Source organism: Ambystoma mexicanum, chromosome 11 (assembly GCF_040938575.1).
Source record: "Ambystoma mexicanum isolate Mex_15411 chromosome 11, UKY_AmexF1_1, whole genome shotgun sequence".
Classification (NCBI taxonomy): Eukaryota; Metazoa; Chordata; class Amphibia; order Caudata; family Ambystomatidae; genus Ambystoma; species Ambystoma mexicanum.
In genome coordinates, this window is record NC_090934.1 from 223290825 (window position 1) to 223311239 (window position 20415).

Consider the following 20415-nt stretch of genomic DNA (forward strand, 5'->3'; position numbering starts at 1 on the left):
AAGGGTAGCACTCTGAACTGGTAGTGTTTGCCCTCTATCATGAACCTGAGGTATTTTCTGTGCGCTGGCAACATTAAAATATGAAAGTATGCATCTTTCATGTCCAGTGTTGTCATGTAATCTCCCTGTGATAGCAGTGGGATCACTTCCTGTAAGGTCACCATACGAAACTTTTGGGGTTTGACAAACTTGTTCGCTGGGCGCAGATCTAATACAGGGCGCATGGTTAGATCCTTTTTGGGTACAAGGACGTACACTGAATAAATACCTTCCATTACCTGAGATAGAGGCACAACCTATATGGCTCCTTTTTCCAGCAGTTGGTCCACTTCTTGGAGAAGGATGGCGAGGTGTTCTGGTGTCATGCGGCGTCCCCTCGGGGGTCTGTATGTTGGGGAACTGTTGAACTCTATACAGTAGCCGCGGGCTACGGTGGAAAGTACCCAGCGGTCTGATGTTACTCCCTCCCATGCTGGAAGGAAGGATGTTAACCGGCCCCCGACCAGCGTTGCATGGGAGGGGACGCGAATCTTCGCGTCACTTGGTGGTGTTGTTGGCTTGGGAGCCTCTGGGGGTGGAACCCCAGCCTCTTCCCTTGCCACGGCGTTGACCCCTCTGATTGTACTGGCCGCTATTACCCTGGTAGTTGCTGGCAGAATACTGTTGGTTTTGTTGCTGGCGTTGTCCACGAAAAAAGCCCTTATTACCAAATCCCCGCCCGTTAGGAGGTTTTGAAATTTGGTCTAAGGTCTTTATTGTATCAAATTCTTTCTTCGCGTTCTCCAGCGCGTCATCCACTGCTCTCCCAAAGAGGTTGGACTCTTCTATGGGTTTATTAATAAGGGACGCTTGTGTTTCCGCCTTAAAACCGGAATTGCGAAGCCAGACGTGACGCTTCAGTAAAATTCCTTGTACCAAAGTGCGGCCAGCCGTCTCTGCTGCATCGAGGGTATTCTTGACGATGCTTTGATTGACCAGAGAGCCCTCGTTAACTGTAGCCAGTAAACGAGTCCTTAGGGGTTCGGGAACTTCTTCGATGTCCTGTTTAAGCTTAGCCCATTGAGCATCGGCGTAGCTTGCCAATAGTGTGTTATTATTGGCAATTCTGGTAGAGAATGCTGCAGAGGTGGTGATTCTCTTGGCTAGGGCATAAAGCTTCTTCCCCTCTTTATCTGGGGGTGCCTCGCTGGTAGATAGTGGGACTCCGGCCCTTTTCCTGGTGTTGGTCACGACCAGGGAGTACGGAAATGAGTGACCCTTAATATGTAATGGGTCTGATTGAGAGGGAGAGAACAGTTTCTCAATCCTCGGATTGACCCCTCTCACCAATGCAGGAGTGGAAAGAGAAGGTGTAATACGTCTGAGGCGAGGATGGGTATAATCTGGCTAGTGGGGGGGTTTTCTTTGATAATCCTCTCCACAAAATCGGTGTCTGGGGTGACCTACCCAGTTTCGATTTCGAAATGTGCTGCTGCTTTCTTCAGCAGTGCATTGAAGGTGGGTTGATCATCGACAGGCAAAGGGTTCCTGACTGGTGTAGTTTCAGTAGACCTGATGACTATACTGCTACTGCCTGTGTCAGTCGACCTAGCCGGTGACTGCCAGGGATTTGGGTCGCCCTCGACTGTGTCTTCCTGGAATCCCTCCTCACCTAGGTTAGTTTCCTCGTGAAAACCTTCCTCTTCTTGTTGGTCCTCAACATGGGTAAACTCATCTTCCTCCTGGAAGAAGGTGTCTTCCTCAGTGGGATTATAAGGGTATATGTCCTCCTGTGTGGGGTTATAAAACTTCTGGTATTTAGCCCTTGGACTTTCCAAGGGTACCTCCCTTGGTCTCTTGGGTGCCCTGTCTTCTGGGATGGACATGAACCTGTCTAGTTTGTCCATACAGGTCTGGAACCTTTCAAAGGTCCACTGAGGTCGGCCAGGACGGTCTGGGAAAGAAAAAGGAGTTTCTTCCTCCTGTAATTGTCGGGTTCGGTCCCATAATGTCGAAGAAAGTGAGCCTTCTCCTTCTGAGTAGCCTTCTTGCTGGCTAGGGCCTTCTGTCGGCGTTGGGAACTGGCCTGATCTGTTTTCCAGCGCTTTCGGCGTATCTTTGGCCTTGTGCGCGGTTTTCGGCGTTTTACTCGCCGTACGTCTCTGGCCGTCCTTAGATGCTATGCGCGCGAGGCTTTCGGCGATCATTCTCTCTTCCGAGGGATCGGTCGCCGTCGCGCTATGTAACGTCGAGCCTTTGCTCGTCGAGTCCTTGTTGGCAACGTGAGCGCTCTTACGATGCGCGTCGCCGGAGGTTTTGGTGTTAGCGCCCTTATTTTTAGAATGCCCAGTCGCCTGTCGCCTAAGCGGTGGCGGGGAGGGCTGACGACCCTTACGGTCGGGCGGAAGACGCCGGTGGGCCCGGCGTCCCCGTTGGCGCTATGGCTGCCTTCGTCGAATGCGTGCCCGGGGGTATGTGCTTTGGTGTTTTCCCGTGTGCGTCCTTGTCACCGGGGTGTACATCCCCATAAACTGGGCGTGAGCCGGGCTTGTCGGGGCCGGGGACGGACGACGAGGAGCATGAACGCTCCTTTGAGAGGTCTACAGCCTCCGTTACGGGGGCCGTGTAGTCACTGTCCTCGTCACACTCGGCGGCAGCGGGCGAGGAGTCAGGCCTAGACAGGGCGTAGGCCGCCCACCTTTTGACCCTGCGGTCTTTTAGAGTTTTGGGCTTTAGTAATTTACAGGCCGCACAGCCGTCGTCCTGGTGATCGAGGGGTAAGCAACGGTTGCACCGTTTCTGCTTATCCTTCCAGGTATAGTTACCCTTGCAAAGCGGGCAAAACCTAAATGGCATCCTCTCCATAGCTGAGGGTAATAAGTGTGACTACGACCTCGAAAGAGAGGGAGGGGAAACAGAAAGGCATTCTTAAAGAGAAGAAAGAAAGACCACAAAACCCCACTCTCCCTACTGTGTATGGCCGGCGAGGCCAGGCCACGTGTTCGGCAGCACCGAAGGATCCCCTCCGCTCGTCCTTCCGTCGAAGATCTTGCTCGGCGGAGAAACAGCTCTGCGTCGAGGGAGGGATCTACGTTATCAATCTTAATAACAAATGACCAAAGGTCGAAGAAACTATTTGGCAATGTCTCTCGAGGAGCTCCGCATAAAGGCGACCAGTAGCTGGGCAGAAAAAAACAATCTGAGGGACCTCGACGCGTGAGGGATTGTGGGTACAACGCACGTCACTTGTAACGCTCACCTGATTCTCGCAGAGGCGCCGGTCTTGACTGGGCGACTACCGTATCTTCAAAGGTGATGTGTTGCACCCGGTTGGCTCTTTGGGCTGGACCTCTGTGCACTGTATGCCTGACGTGTAGAGTAAGATGTCTGCAGATAGAAAATAAGGGGTTAATGAACTGGGGTTATTGGGGCGTCCCTATCTCTTTCCTCTTTTCCTCTCCTGTAGACCCCCAAAGGTTAACGCTCTCACCTTAGGTAAGTGAATGCCGAGCTCTCCATCTGCCTCGGGGCAGGGTGCTGTAACCAGTTTCTTCACTGGATAGGTAGCGCAGGCCTCTTGACTTCAGAGGACTGCTGTCCGTCGTTTACTGCACGAACGGTAAGTTTCGAGTCATTCAAATGTCTGTAAAGTCTTTAGTAATGATGTCTCTTGTTTTGCAGGGTTCCGGCGATGGCGGATGACGGGCTGAAGTGAGTTGAAGATGGAGCCCGTGTGATGAATAGAGCGCCTGGAAGCACGTAAGTAAGCGCTTGTTGCCTGCTTCACGATGCGCTCTAACTGTCTTTTTATTTTGCAGGTACGAGTTCGGAGCGGCTGCAGGGTGCCGGAATACCCACTGGATTAGATGTGGAAAGGAGTAATGGCACGTGAGTATTAAAGTTCCCCAATGTCTTAAACGCACCTTGTTTTGTCTTTCAGATGCGGGATGCAGCGCCGAAGGCCTCCGGAGCGTGCAAAGAGTTGGTAAGCTTTTGTCTTTCAGATTCCGGAATGCAGTGTGAAGACCTCCGGAGCGCACAAAGAGTAGGTAAGCCTTTGCCTTTCAGATGCCGGAATGCTAACCTGTTCTTCCTTGTCTTTATAGGTGTTGCTGAAGACTGGATTTAGGATGGTAAGCCTTTGCCTTTCAGATGCCGGAATGCTAACCTGTTCTTTCTTGTCTTTATAGGTGTTGCTGAAGACTGGATTCAGGATGGTAATTCTTTTTCCTTAGGCCCAGGACCGGATGTAGAAGACACGATGAGCGTTCTGCTGCAGAGGTTGCAGAATAACGCAAAGCAAGATTCATCCACCGGGTGTGGTTTAAATAGCCTCCTGTAGTGCTTCGGTGTCTCCTTCCACAGCCACGCCTAGGTAAGAAAAGAGTTCCTGCTTTCCAGAAGAGTTCCAGTGTTCTGAATCTAGGGAGTGGCTCCAGCCCCACCCAACAGGAAAAGTAGTTCCAAACAGAAGGGGATCAGAGGCTCAACTGGCAGGCAAGTAAGCAGCATGGTCTGCTGCAGGTAAGTCCACCCAAGCATTATGAGCCCGGCGCTTCCAGCGCTGGGACTGGGCATATTTATGAGCCTGGTGCCACTGGCGCCAGGACTGGGTCCAAAAGGTCCCAATTGGGACTGGTTGGCACTCGGAACCTGGGTTATGGATCTGCTTCCAAGGGAGTTGGGAAAACCCTGACCTCTTGGAAGCAGAGATCATGACATCACTATAGGGATAGTGTTACAGACACGCCTTGTCGACGTCCCCTTTTCGACTACGAAAAACAAAATGCAATACTCTGCAGTGACCACTGGATGTCGGACCTATGCACAGCATGTGATTCTAAGCAGATAAACATCAGAAACTTATTTACATGGATCACTTGAGGTGATGGCTCACTTTGTAGTGTCAGCACAATTTCAAACACATGTAAGCTGATATGGTGGCAAGACATTTATTGATTATTCAAAATATGAATCCTTCTCAGGCTGTGATGTACAAATACACGTTTGCCTGTATGACATAATTTGGCTCCCATTCATAAACGTGCTGTCATGTTCAACTTTTATTCTTGAATATCAGGTCAATGGATTATTTGTGCATGCAGATGGGCCTTCATTTCACAGCATGTGTCTATTCTATGTCTGTGCATGCAGTGTCACTCAGGCCATGCATTGTTTGTGCTTCACATGCACCCTGTTCCCTTGCCTCATATGTTACGCACAGTGTCTGTCAGTGACATGTGAAGCGGACATGGTGGCTGTCATGTGGCTGGGTCTTCACACCATGCTTGTGGCATGCTGGGTTGCCCATGGTCCCTCCCGGGGGGTCTGGTGGCAACAGGTGGGCATTGTGGGCTGGCCGCGCATGGCCATGGCACTGGCAGGGATGTTGTGTTGTGTGGCATTTTGACCATTTGTCTCCATTGCTTGGGTGGGTACATGTTGCATTGTGGTACCTGTAGTCTTGTTGGTGTATTTGGTGGATACTGTAAGTGTACTACTGCTTCTCCATGCAGGTAAGTCAGACATGTGCATGCTCCCTGATCTATACTGTGAAGTTGGTCCGGGAGGTGGTCATGATCAGATTTTACATTTGCTTGTCATGCCAGCCTTTGCGTGGTCATTCGTACCCCCCACCCCCAATTTGGACATGTGACCCACAGCGCTGGTGTGCTAGCTTTTCTACTCACCCACTATCCACTTCCCTTGTCCCCTGTGCCTCTCCATGTACCCTTGCAGTGTTCTGTTCTGTAGGACCATGGCATTGTGGGTGGAACCAGGAAAGAGGGCACAGCAGTGGGTGATGAGGTTGGTGGTCGCAGATCACCTGTACATTCAAGAAGTGGTAGTGCTTGCAGTTTCGGAAAACACTTCTTTGAGGGCCTGGGGCGCTACCAGCGTAACACGGGTACAGTCCTCCAGGGTACCAATCACATTTGGCATTTGGGCAATGGCATAGAACTGTGCCTTCATGGCATTGTCCTGGGCTGGGGTGGTAGGCAGTGTGATGTGACACTTGCCGCAGGAGGGCTTTGAGCACCTGGGCAAATACTGCACAGAATGTGGGCTGTGCCATGCTGTGCATCATGGCCACAGAGTGCTGGAAGGTGCCAGTTCCAAAGAATTGTAGGATGGACACTAGTTTCAGCTCTTTCCCAGCTCACAGTGGTTAGTGGCAGCATGGTACAGGAAACAGTGTTTGAGGTAGGGGTGTGCCTTATGTAGCCCTCTGGGGTGGATCGGGATCACCTGTGGCTTCATTCCAGGCACCTGTCTTCACTTTTAGCTGGAGGTAACTGCGCTGTGTTTTTGGCAGTATTAGCGCTGGTTCTCTGCGCTAATACCGCCTGACATGGACTTTTGATGCAGCTGTTTGCGCCTTGTGTGGCTGGCTATAATAGCACCGGCTGAATTTCGCTGGCTGATTTTGCCGTCAGCTATATTTGCGTCAGTTCATTATCCGGCAGAGTGGTATTGGCAGCGCTAATTCTGTTAATGCCGCTTTTAAGGGTTACTGCTGGACTTGTGATGAGACCTTATGTCTTTTTGGAAGCAGCTGCCCCCTGTCTTTGATGGGTGGAGTAGCCCTGCTTAAAATGGTGGTGTTGTCCGGTTTGTTATGCCATTCCACCAACATACCTGTTAACATACCTAGGAGGTTTTTCGATGACTTGCATTCGGTGGTGAGGACATTTGTGTGAGCGGTGGGGAGACAAAAGTGCACTCAACATCTTGTAGAGGGACTACAGCGGTAGCAGAATTAGACTGGCCCACTTTGAGCTATATTATCTGGCCGTCCATCAACAGTTTGTAATTAGTTGGTTAGCAGACAATGCTTCGTTCGACATGACGCTTCTGCAGCTGTCGATCGAGCAGTATTACTTGAAGGAGGTCCTGTGGGTTAAAGACACCAGTCTCACCCCAGCCCTGGCTCCTTAAATTGGGTAGGACATTGTGGCACAGGTCTTAGGGAAGTAGATAGGAACCCCAGACCCCCATGCTCAAAATATTCCACTGGTGGCGCATGCTGGGAACTGGCTGGACTCCGATTGCTACATTGGGGGATTTACTATCAAAGGGGAAATTGATGGATTTCATTACATTGACGCAAAGCTACGGCATACATAATGGTCAGTTCTTGGTGTACGTGGGCCTAGTGAGGAACATAGGATCTAGATGGCCAGACTTTCTGGTTGGCATTGAAAATTATCGGGTGCCGGTGACCATGTATGATGTGGCAAAGGGGGGCCATGTGTTATTCAGACTGTATGAACTGCTCCTGAATAGGTATAGTGAACCAGCACTGGGGGTACATACAATATGGGAGGTTTACCTAGGCAAAACATTCACTTATGCGGAATGGGCACGAGAACTGGTGTATACCAAAAGAGTCTTATGATGGGTCAGAAATGTGAGGCGGACTGCATTGTGAAGGGTTTTCAACAAATGCCATTGTATTAAATTAAAAGGATGGATAAATGCCTCACTATCCCTACCCTGGCAAAGATTTCCATGCCTAAAATAAACTAAAGGAAACACTAACAAAGGATATCTGTCCCTCACATTTCTACATACAATAAACAAATGAGGTTATGCATGGCAGTTCAAAGACAACAACAGTAGTATAATGATTGAGTGTGTAATGTAATACACAGTATCTCCTTATAACCTGGGTGAATGCCCCTTCCCCAGATTTAAGCAGGATTCTGTTCAATAGTTCCAAAAAGAAATAAGGAAATCCTGTTTGGCAACAGGATTCTAGCACAGTTCTTTGAACTTTAACTGGTCAACAAAAAGTTCCAACACTCCAGTGATTCAACAAAGAAAATAGAAGGTTCCTTCTTTTCCTTGAACAAGCTTAAGATTTAGCCTCTTGAAATAAAGAATGCATTCTCTGGTCATCAATACCAACAATAATTGTCTTGTCAGGATGATTTGCCACAATTGAGGAGTTCTAAAGAAATACAACTCCTTTACAGCAGTTTTACACTGTTCTTTCTTCAGCACCACAAGCAACAAACATTGTCTTTGTCAGGATCAATTTGTCAACTTTTACCTGGTTTACTTCCATGCCAGGCCTACTATCTCAGTTCACACCTGGTTTACTCCCATGCCAGGCCTACTCCGTAAAAAAGGGTTGTCATCCATGTTTACTCCGATGCCGTAACAGCGTTTCAAAGCAACAAGTGCTTTTGTAGTTGAGATCAACTGACAAGAGGTTCACAACAGCTTCACAATATTCATCATTTTGCAGCTTTAATCTCTTAACAACCCTTCAGGTAAAACCAGATTCACATTGGTGCTCTTTACTACTACTCTGCAAATAATGCACCTCTCCTTCTGGATAACCTTTTCCAAAGGGGAAGCCTTGGATTTGCCACTCTTGTTTCTCCCCTGCACAAGTAACCAAATACTGACAACGATGGGATTTTTTACTATTCCCCCCCCTTGGTTTTGGCAATGTGAGTTTATACCAGCTCTTACTATATGCTGTACAAAGTATGGGCAACAAGTTACACAATTTATGGACTTTCGTTAGCTCCCTTTTGCCTTTGGCAATGTCTCTTGGATTTCAGGGGTCTTGATTTTTGTCTCTTGGCTTGGGCAATGGTTGTATGTATTAGTTCGAATATCACCCCATCGGGTTGCTGAGTACTCCACAAACTCACACGCTTAAAGTTATAGTCATTGGGTTTTGTTAAATGTGGCTTTCTCTGCTTTTTAACAGTTTGGTATTCAAATTCACTGAATGCCTGCCATGAACACGCAAGCGGATACATAGCGCTCCAGGGTCACTATCAGCTTGTGAACTCACTGGGCAAGTTGCGCGTGTCAGATCCTCTCGCTACTCACAGGACTTCTGCAGCTCATCGCAACCCGGCAAACTGCTTCTCCTGGTCTGCCATCACCCGCACTACCTGCAACGGGAGCTCTTTTCTACTGAGGCCCTCTGGTGCACGCCAGCCACCGGAGACAGCGTCCTGGGAAGGAGGCCTTCCCTCGCTTTCACTTCCCGTTGCGCAGCCTCTGCAGAACAGGTCAGAAGATGGCAAACTTCCCTCTTGCACGCTTCCCGTTGCGGGACCTCTGCACTTCAGGCTTTGGAGATTACAGAACCCTCTCTGGACCTGTAGCTAGTTTCTGCCGAACAGTGGTCCAGGAGTCTTCTCAATCCTCCAGCTTCTGCGTCAGCTGCCGGCTCGATTCACAAGGTTCTGCTGCTTGCTCTTGCCCTTTCTCTTTCCAATGGCCTGCACCTGAGGGGACCTTCAAGCATAGTCTCCCTCAAGTGTGTGTCATCTAAATTAACGATCTGACCACTCCTGCAGCATTGTACCTTTTAGTCCTCTTCTTCATTCCAGTACTTAGGGAATTATGGGACTTGAAGTCCCAAAGGGCAAAGTTAGCTTTTCTGGTTTGGTTTTCACTTGTCACCCATCATCTGTTCTCATAATATTCTTTAAAGGAATATCATAAGGATCAGTTACGAAACTTGATTGAAAAGGGGAAGGCAGCTCTTTTAAGCCGTTTTTATTCACAGATGTCCTTTCACTGTGCCTTTGGGTGTTAGGGAGGTTTTTAGCTTCATAAGTGTTGAGGATTTTGAAAGGGTTTTTATCTCTCCTGATGCCTAGAACTTTGTGATTGTTCGCGACCATATTTGTAGGTTTAGTTTGTGGAACAAAAATATGGTTATTACAACAAGCCTTTACATACTTTGGCACCGAGGAGATATCCTCCTTAGAGGTAGACAAATACTGTATGTCAGACCATGTAGGCCTCTCATTCTCCTGTGTCCTTTCTCCTCCCAGGTGAAGCCCAGGCAGAATACCGCCCCCAAGATCAGGAAGAGTGTGCCTTTCCCTGGCAACCTGGGAGGAGACTTTAGGCAGGGATTCAATGAGAGGAGTCCGTAGGATTCATCAGTCTCCAGAAACTCTAGATTTAAACTTACATAGCTGTATTTTACACACAGGGCTTACATGACCCTCTACAGGAGTTTACGGTTCAGGGGAGCAGGAGAATTGAACTGCCCTAGATGAAGCCGATTTGCTAACACGTGTTTTGGACCGGCCAGATTAGTGAGAGATTCTGGCGGGCGATAGCAGATAGGGTGGCCAGGGTGGGTATATTGATGTACGCATGGCCCCCAGAAGCTTGCTTGTTGGGACTATACCAGAGAGGGTGGAAACAAACAGCACATCTCACCCGGATGAAAGACCTAATTTGCGTACTTGCCAAGCAGAGAATCGCAAGTCGGCTGTTGGACCCAAAATCGAAGCCTGGTGGCCAGACCTGGAGAGATGGGAACTTGAGCGGTATATGGCAGGAGGAGGGAATTGAGCACGGGTGTAGCTGCCTGGGGCGTACAGGTGCAAGCAATGTCCTCCCCCCAACCCCCTTACACACGCACCACCTGTAAGAGCGCCTTCTAAAAGGGGTGCCATCGACACAGGGAGAAGTTGTCAGGGCTAGAGGAAGGCCCATGGGCAACCTGTAAATGGATCCATGCATGCATGTGTAACTTGGACCCTGTTTGATTAACGTGCAGCCATTAGTGTGTTTGTGCATTTGTTATAATTACTTGCTTGGCTTACGGCTGATTCTTTGCAAATAGGCGGAGATATTTGCTTTATAATTATACAAATTGAAGATTGCATGCTTGTAGCCGTGCATTTGGTTAGGTCATACCATAAGGGCACTGTTACGGAATATTTGGTTAATACCTGGATGTGATGATTTGGTCTCAATCACTGTATATTATTAGGATATTGCGGACAGTACCGGCGGCCAAGGCTCCTTGCTTATTTGCCAAGGCCGGGTGGCATGCGATCGGAAGCAAGCATTGAATATGTTGATACGATGATAACATTGCTGGGAGGGAGCGGTGGGCTTGTTGGGATGCTGCCGGCAAGTCGGTGTGTTTTGTTTTTCCTATGTGTGCTGTTTACCTTATATCTACTTGTAGCACCCTAGCGTGTTCGTTGGTGTTCTTCTTTTGTTTGTCTCAAAGGCCAATAAAAACATTAATATACAAAGAAATAATAAAATATAAAAAAAAAGGACGAGGAAGCCCTGTCCCGCCAAAGTATTTCCAACATCACAGCCAGAAATCATGACATTTTACCTATAAAGGACAAAGGTGTAAGGAGTATCACACAGCGCTTTTGTAACTTTTATGAGAAGATGCACGCACCACAATGTCCTCTTCTCTAATCTGTGCTCATGTTATGAAGCTCCCATTCAGGCTGGGCATGCTTCGCACTGATCAATCGCTTTCCATTTTCGGTATCAAATCTGCATAGAAATTCAGCGAAGCCTCTTGCCTCAATGTTCAGTATAACATATAAACTGAAGGCTTAATATTTACTGCTGCACTCTCAATTATAAAAAATTCAAAATTGTTAAAAAGGAAAACCTGATGGATTAAAAGCTACTGAAAGGCAGTTTAGAATGTCCATAGCCCTTCAAACAAAGGAAGCTTTAACCAATCACACTCCAGAATCTCCCTCCCCCCGCTCTTGGACAGGGACAAGATCTTTTTTCTAAAAGAGAAATCAGGTTAAGGAAAATCTTTTACCATTCCTTCCCACATCACACATTCCTGAAGGCATTACCAACCAAACCTCAACCTCCCCCTCTAATGTACTGAACCAAAAATATCCACCCACAATAGGAATCGCCACAGAGTGCTTACATCTCCCTTTGAGTGAAGAACTAAACAGTCCTAAGAACACATCCTTCATCCCGACCAAAAGTTGCAACACGTTTTTATATTAACCAGGAAATATCTCTGCCTTTCTTTCCCTAACCTTGGAGGCAGACACAGGGGGTTATTCCCTAGATGTAGCCAGGGATATTGAAAACTATCCTAGAAAGGACAAAAAGGTGCAAGGAATATTGCACAGCATTTTTTTTTACTTTTGGAGGGCTCTTGATGGGTAGTTGAAAGGCAACGGTAGCTCTCTGGCTGCCACCCTGGAAGTCTACGTGGTAAGAAGAGTATGTCTTCCAAAGGGTCTTCACAACCATCTTTTACAGGCTAAATCAGCCTCTATTGCCTTTCAAAGACGCATTCATTTTGTTAAGAGTCACCTGGCTACCATTTACGCCTTCTACAAGCACTAAGATCTCGATTCCAGCTCAAAAGCAGACTGTAAGCAACATTGTGCAATATTTTGGGGGGTAGATCATTAGTAACCAAGCACCCATTTCTATTTAGGGATGCTGAAGAATCTCCCATAAGTATGGGGGAAGGGAACAGGAATTAGGAGTAACAAGAGTAACATAAAAGGTGGATACTGCACACTTATTCCATAGGTCACTCCATACGCACCCCCTGCCCCCACCAATACCAGATTTTGAAGTTGTCAAGTCCCACTACGTAAAAAGGTACCAACGAATGGCCAGGGTACATGGGTGAAGACCCGTGCAGGGAGTTGTTCATAAGTGGAAAGTTAAATAAAATATCCTGAGGACATTCCATGAATATGGAGGAAAGGGAAGGGGTAGTATGGGGGGGGGAGAAAGGGAGAGAAAGAGAAAGAGAGAGAGGGAAAGAGAGAAAGAAAGAGAAAGAGAGAGAGAATACGAGGAGCACCAGAAGAGAGTAAGGGGAGGAGTGTGAGAAAGATTGGATGGACACAGAGCAAGTTAGAAAGAAGAAACAGGAAAGAGGATGAGAGATTTAGGAGGGGGAATAGGAGAGAGAGAGAGAGAGAGGCAGACAAGGGAGTAGTAGGAGGTAGAGGGGGGAAGGAAGAGAATAGTGCGTAGAGGTAAAGAGGGGAGAAGGGAGTAGGTGTACTACTGGAGATAGGATGGGGACAAGAGTTGGGACAGTACGGAGAGAGAAAGAGAAAGCCGGAACATGCTATTGTCTGACATCATCAGGGTAGGGGATCTCTAGAAAAATCCCAGAGGTGGCAAGACAGATCAGATGAGAGGCTAAAGGCTGTAGCCTTATGTGTAGTATAGCATCATAAAATGGGGGATCCCTATCACTAGTGTTGATTTAAGACCAGCTGGGGAGTAGGGAAGCACGTGCTAGGGTTGGTGGGAGTCAACGGTAGGTCTAGGCACAGACCAGGGATTCACATTAGTCCGGCCTGCCTGCAGTCCATCTGCCAACTGTGAAATCTGACAATTAAAGCAGGGAACTGCCAAAACAAATCCTTGAATCCTTAAAGTCATCTGGTGCACACCATAATTCTCTGACGTTTTATACAGTTATGTCGCAACACATCCAGTCCCTGAACCTTGCACCTTTATGGTTGCCAGGGGGATCCACAGAGAATGGCAGGTTTTCCTTGGAAGATTAAGTGACCGCTGCCCAGAAACTCACCTTGCTCCACGGATGGAGGAAGCTGGAAATGTCCAGCGTGGTATTCCTTTCTGCAGAAAGACAAACAGATTAACGAAGTTGAGACACCACTGTTTACAAACACAGAGTGATTAGGCATGGCATTCCAAGAGTAAAGGAACATTTCATTGTTTGGTCCACTCACCTCCTGAGATGGGCAGACATGACAGAGAGAGACGCTCTGCTCCCCTGGACTGTCTTTCACTATAAGAAAGGTGGGTTGGAAGACCTTGGTCATCTCCAGTATGAGAACCTGAGAACGAGAAGGGAGAAAGGAGAAGGGGGTTGCAAGTGTTGCGAGAATATGCGCACATTAATAGAAAACCAGGCCTCACAGAAACCAACAACACTAGTGCGCCACACTGAGTGGCAGCACTCAAAAAGAAGGCTAGACCAGCACCCAACATCAGGGGTAGCATTCATCATACAGGATACAGTAGCCAACCCGAGGTCTAGAAATCCTCACTGAGGGACACCCATTTGCCAAAGAGGCCCAGCGATCCTCAAAGAGGGACTCGCAGTACGCAAAACTAAGCTTAGCATTCTTTAGTAGAGAGCTCACAGTTGCCAACATCAGGTCCAGAACTACTCATTACAGCATTAAACAGGGCAGTGCACCACAATAAATACAACACCACGTTTAGTGTAATTTGCAGCTCCAACAAGCCTACTGCTAGTTTCAACACTCAACATGTCTGGTGTTCCTCACTGAGGGACTCCTGGATCACAGACATCATGCCCCATATAGGTTTCAATGCACGTAGGGCTCCTCATGAAGGAACTAACATTAGGAGCAAAGACCTTCAGAAACTTCAACTCCAGGCAGGTATTAGACCTAATTTTGCTCACTAGAGGGTTTCGAACACAGATAACCATGTTTACCACTGTTCATTGAGGGAGCAGGCATAATGCACCCATACTTGCAGCTTTCACACACTTCTTTAATTTAGGTATTCACAAAGCAACAGCTTAGTCAAAGTTACTTCTCGTCCCAAAATCCTACCCTACTGTTGTTAATAGCAGACTAAACGATTGGCCTTCAGCTCCTGCCAACACCCCACAATGTGCAAAGATCTCCTCACAGGGCAAAACGCAAGGCCTGGTGTATCTCACCCCAGGCATTCTACATCTCAACTAGATATTTGCCATAAACAAACACTAAATCTGCTCAAATAATACTAACTGCTCCGTATCCCAAACCTCCTCATACTCCTAGGCATCCCAAGATACCCCCTTCCCCACACATTCTTGGTATTACTGCCTTACCAAATCTTGTACTCCTGTACTCTATCCTCCACCTCCCCCTGGCACTACCTCTACATAACCTCCTATTCCTACAAACAAATAGCTCCTTAAACCGGTGCTCTTACCTGCACCATAACCAATAAGTCAACCTTATTTCCACACGAACACACACCTTCCCATCAAATTACTGCTGTATTCTCACTGCCTCACTCTGTTACTACCTGGAGTTGTGTCCCAACAATCCTTCCTCCTTCTACCGTGACATCACTTTGATCATACATTTTGATTTGGCGCAGTGTAAAAGTATAGTAACATAACATACCACTGCATGCCGAGATCCCTGCTCTCCTACTCCCATTCAATTATCATACCACTCTTGAATTATGGTACTCCAACATATTCACCCTCATTGTCCAGGTTTACTCGCATGCCCACCTGTGGAACCTTCCCCTTGCTCCCACACTACCTCCCTGGAACTTTACTGGCCCTACAACTCTCACCTTTCCACCCTCCTGCACAAATTTAGGCATCCCGGTACTCTACTCTCGCCTTCTAATCTTCGGCCTGGGTTTCCCCCTTCCCACTCTCCAAAGCAGGTACTCACTTGTGTCACTGGAAACCTATTGTGGGTAGTCACTACCCCACTCTCGCTATAGTACTCCACTTTCGACAAGTCTACGCCAGAATCCTCACTGCCTTGCCCCTGCGGCTTGCACCTCTTCATCCTTCTACCATGAGTACTTGTGCCACAGTCCTTTCACTGTTACTTTGACTTTACCACCCTACCTCTAGAAACATTCCTTTCTCCACCTTTCTCCCCTTGATATTCACCCCCATACCAACCAACTTCCCACTTCGGGAACATACCTACCCTTATCACTCAGCTCCCCACTCTCCTAGCATTAGTACATTCCACTTCCAACCACTGATAAGCACAATGCTCCACCATCCTACCCCTCCACTGTTCCTTACCAAGCAGTTCTCTGTGGAGATGAATGGCTGGCAAGACTCCCGCATGAAGCCCATCCAGAAATCAAACAGTTGCTGCTTCTCTGCAGTGCCGGCGAGGGTTGCTAGTACAGGGGGTGCTCTATCAGGGGTGGTGATAAAGGGTGACACCCCATCAGTGCTTGCTGAAAAGGGTGGCACCCCTCCAGAGTTCGTGGTCATGTCCAAGGAGGGCTTCTTAAAGTGTTTGTACAGCATGAAGGTCTCCATGACTGACATGGTGTACCTAGAGCAGCACAAGGATGGAAGAGAGATAGGAGAGAGAACAAAGGAGATAAATGGAAGGAAAAGGGGAAATGAAAGTTGGCAACAAGGTGAAAGAGGCAGCACCACAATGAAGAGTTTGCATCATATGGAACACCACAACAATTTATTATTGCACCGTAAAACCGCCAATTGAACAGCTCCTCTCGCATCATGCAGATCACTTTCAACTTGTATTGTCGGAAACTCCACACACAAGATTTTATAGGCTATTAAAAAAAAAACAACCTGGCACCCTAAACATGGCTTTTATTTCTTAGTCATTCTTGCCAAGCCACCTTTCCCATGCCCCATCCCCTTATTCTAAGGCCTAAGAAGCAAATTGAAAAGGAATTTCAGGCTTAAACACTAGGGGCAAGTTGATTAAGTGTTGCTTATTGGAGCTACTGTAATGTGCTTACACCTGCAAGCCATTATAGTTAGCCAGTTCATGTGAGTGCCATTCGGCCAAATGAGATTCTCAAATGTTTGGCATGCTCAGATTGGCTGGACTACCTGTCATTTCAGCCGTCCCGATTTCACAGAACATTATCACCACCTGAGTGCATAGTGCCAATCAGCAGTTAAAAAGGAAGGGAAAAACATTGGCATGTACATCATGCAGAATATCTGGCTTATGCTTTGTGGATTGTGATGAGCAAGGAAGTGGGAGGATTTTTCAAAGGCAAGTAGGAGAACAACTGATGCTTTCTTTTCTGAAGCAGCTTCTAAGAATCGTGGAAGGACAGGGGATGGAGGGGGACACACAATCAATTGACAAACATACATCCTCTCTCTTGTGATATAGTGTATCATTGGGAATTCAGAAAATATGGTCTACGATCCGGGCAAGAGGGATATATTATAGGATATACAAAGAATATACGTCCGAGGTTGGCATGAGCTGTTAGAAAGTGAAGTAGTTGCTCGAGACATCTGTGAGCACCTTGGAGTTCCAAGGCTCAACCCCAGCAGGGCCAATTCACACCTTTCAACTTTCCAAAGTTAACACACTGAGTAGGCGTGCGAAGGTATCGGGATGTGCAGGAAGCCATCAATATAAATGTAACCAATGCAACAGTCCCTCCTCAGTATTCCCTTACATTGCAGCTTGCTCTAGACCTACCCAGAACCCTTTCTTCCCACCTACCATATGGGTGGTTTGAGCTTGTACAGCTTCTCCGATGCCCGGCTAACTTTGCTCACGTCGTTCGCCAAGATCCCAGCACCTAGATAAAAGCCGACATCCCAGTAATGTTGCATCTTCTCCAGACTGCCCTTCCGGCCCAATAGGCAGCTCAGCTTCACACCTGGGGAGAACCGATCATTACCACAGCAATATAATGAATCAGTCACAAGGAAGTTAGAAACAGTTCTGCATCAAAACCAAATGTAACAGTGCTGATCTGCTTTGACAATGGAGACCATGGAAGTGGAATACTGCTGGGATTTTCAGTCCTTAACCAAGTAAATACAGGATAGCAAAGAGGATCTCAAACAAGTTGGAATGGAACACTGAGGAGCTCAGCGAGTGGGTATCCCACCCTACTCCCCTTTTTCTAAGATCAACAGCACGTCTCATTCTCACATTACGTCAATAGACAGTGAGGAATTGGGACGAAGGGAAAGAACCAAAACTCAGGCTGTGAAGTGATAGGGGTTGATGGGGGTGACATCTATCAAGGATAAAGAATGTGCTATGGATGAAAACCTAACATGGTTTATGAAACTTTTTGACACACTGAAGGGAAGAAAAGTAATAAATTGATAGAGCATGCTAAAATTTGTGGGTATGTTAACATCTGTATTCTATGGGCTAGTCAGGGTTCTGTAAACTAAGTCTCTTCAGATGCCTTGGATTACAACTCCCATGGATAACTCACTATGGAATATGCTGGCAAGTGTTAATCGAAGTAGTAGTCCAAAATATCTACAGAGCCAAACATAGCAGATGCCTGGGTTAGGTTCATCCCATCACCAACATTGAAAACATGCGTAGCCAGTTTCAGAACTGTACCAGATGGCCAGGGAGCGCAAGCAACCTGTTCTGCATACTGTAGTTGAAGCTCAGACTTAATGTTTTGGTTCATGCTATATTGTATGTTATTTTATAGTGTTTAATGACCGACTGTTTTTCGGTGCTGTATTTTCCTTTGTTGTAGGTTATGCATAGGACTTAACGTCCTTCCGCAAACTACTGAAAACCTGGCTCTTCCCCTAAAACCAACCGGCTTCCAAACTAGCACCATCACACCGACCTATCAATAAACGACTAAAGTAGATCAAATACAGGGAAGCGGATATTACGAATAAATCAATGAGAAACTAAGGAGATCTGAACCGATGAAATGCACAGAGCAGTATGTAAAAGCTAATGTGAACGCAAATACAGAGAAGCGAACAGAACTAAGGAGCACGTAGAACTGATGAGGGCGTATAAAATTAACTTTGCTGAACCAACAAACGTATAGACTAGGTGAACGCGTGGCCAGACGATCGTATACAAGCGAACGAGCATATAGAGAGGATGACCGTGGAGAGCAGAAGAGTGCCGAGGGCCGATGAGGGCCGAGGGCCGATGAGGGCCGATGAGTGCCGAGGGCCGATGAGTGCCGAGGGCCGATGAGTGCCGAGGGCCGATGAGTGCCGAGGGCCGATGAGTGCCGAGGGCCGATGAGTGCCGAGGGCCGATGAGTGCCGAGGGCCGATGAGGGCCGAGGGCCGATGAGGGCCGAGGGCCGATGAGGGCCGATGAGGGCCGAGGGCCGATGAGGGCCGAGGGCCGATGAGGGCCGAGGGCCGATGAGGGCCGAGGGCCGATGAGGGCCGAGGGCCGATGAGGGCCGAGGGCCGATGAGGGCCGATGAGTGCCGAGGGCCGATGAGTGCCGAGGGCCGATGAGTGCCGAGGGCCGATGAGTGCCGAGGGCCGATGAGTGCCGAGGGCCGATGAGTGCCGAGGGCCGATGAGTGCCGAGGGCCGATGAGTGCCGAGGGCCGATGAGTGTCGGACGAGTGTCGGGAGCGGACGAGTGTCGGGAGCGCCCATGAGTGTCGGGAGGGCCCATGAGTGTCGGGAGGGCCCATGAGTGTCGGGAGGGCCCATGAGTGTTGAGGGCCCATGAGTGTTGAGGGCCCATGAGTGTTGAGGGCCCATGAGTGTTGAGGGCCCATGAGTGTTGAGGGCCCATGAGTGTTGAGGGCCCATGAGTGTTGAGGGCCCATGAGTGTTGAGGGCCCATGAGTGTTGAGGGCCCATGAGTGTTGAGGGCCCATGAGTGTTGAGGGCCCATGAGTGTTGAGGGCCCATGAGTGTTGAGGGCCCATGAGTGTTGAGGGCCCATGAGTGTTGAGGGCCCATGAGTGTTGAGGGCCCATGAGTGTTGAGGGCCCATGAGTGTTGAGGGCCCATGAGTGTTGAGGGCGAATGCGTGTTGAGGGCGAATGAGTGTTGAGGGCCCATGGGTGTGGAGGGCGGCCGGGTGTGGAGGGCGGCCGGGTGTGGAGGGCGGCCGGGTGTGGAGGGCGGCCGGGTGTGGAGGGCGGCCGGGTGTGGAGGGCGGCCGGGTGTGGAGGGCGGCCGGGTATGGAGGGCGGCCGGGTGTGCAGGGCGGCCGGGTGTGCAGGGCGGCCGGGTGTGCAGGGCGGCCGGGTGTGCAGGGCGGCCGGGTGTAGAAAGCGGCCGGGTGTGGAGGGCGGCCGGGTGTGGAGGGCGGCCAGGTGTGGAGGGCGGCCGGGTGTAGTGAGTGAAGACGCGTGTGGAGAGAAGACGTGTATGGAGTAAAGACGTGTGTGTGGAGTAAAGACGTGTGTGTGGAGAGAAGACGTGTGTGTGGAGAGAAGACGTGTGTGTGGAGAGAAGACGTGTGTGTGGAGAGAAGACGTGTGTGTGGAGAGAAGACGTGTGTGTGGAGAGAAGACGTGTGTGTGGAGAGAAGACGTGTGTGTGGAGAGAAGACGTGTGTGTGGAGAGAAGACGTGTGTGTGGAGAGAAGACGTGTGTGTGGAGAGAAGACGTGTGTGTGGAGAGAAGACGTGTGTGTGGAGAGAAGACGTGTGTGTGGAGAGAAGACGTGTGTGTGGAGAGAAGACGTGTGTGTGGAGAGAAGACGTGTGTGTGGAGAGAAGACGTGTGTGTGGAGAGAAGACGTGTGTGTGGAGAGAAGACGTGTGTGGAGAGAAGACGTGTGTGGAGAGAAGACGTGTGTGGAGAGAAAACGTGCGTGGCGAGAGGACGTGTGTGGCGAGAGGACGTGGGTGGCGAGAGGACGTGGGTGGCGAGAGGACGTGGGTGGCGAGAGGACGTGGGTGGCGAGAGGACGTGGGTGGCGAGAGGACGTGGGTGGCGAGAGGACGTGGGTGGCGAGAGGACGTGGGTGGCAAAAGGACGTGGGTGGCAAAAGGACGTGGGTGGCAAAAGGACGTGTTGTGGCGAGAGGACGTGTTGTGGCGAGAGGACGTGTTGCGGCGAGAGGACGTGTTGTGGCGAGAGGACGTGTTGTGGCGAGAGGACGTGTGGAGGGCCGACGAATGTGCAGACCGGACGAATTGCTTAACTGCATGACGTCCATATTATAC

The 20415-nt window shown here is 49.0% G+C and overlaps 1 protein-coding gene across 1 annotated transcript in view; it reads right to left on the reverse strand.

Annotated features, from left to right (window-relative positions):
- MAP3K6 (mitogen-activated protein kinase kinase kinase 6) overlaps positions 1 to 20415 on the reverse strand; it is a 1613301-nt gene that overhangs the window by 1227643 nt on the left and 365243 nt on the right. The window contains exons 9-12 of the mRNA XM_069622894.1: positions 16989 to 17148; positions 15560 to 15821; positions 13488 to 13595; positions 13325 to 13374 (exon numbers count right to left, since the gene is read on the reverse strand). Coding sequence (XP_069478995.1) covers positions 13325 to 13374; positions 13488 to 13595; positions 15560 to 15821; positions 16989 to 17148 — 580 coding nt within the window. The remainder of the gene's footprint in view (positions 1 to 13324; positions 13375 to 13487; positions 13596 to 15559; positions 15822 to 16988; positions 17149 to 20415) is intronic.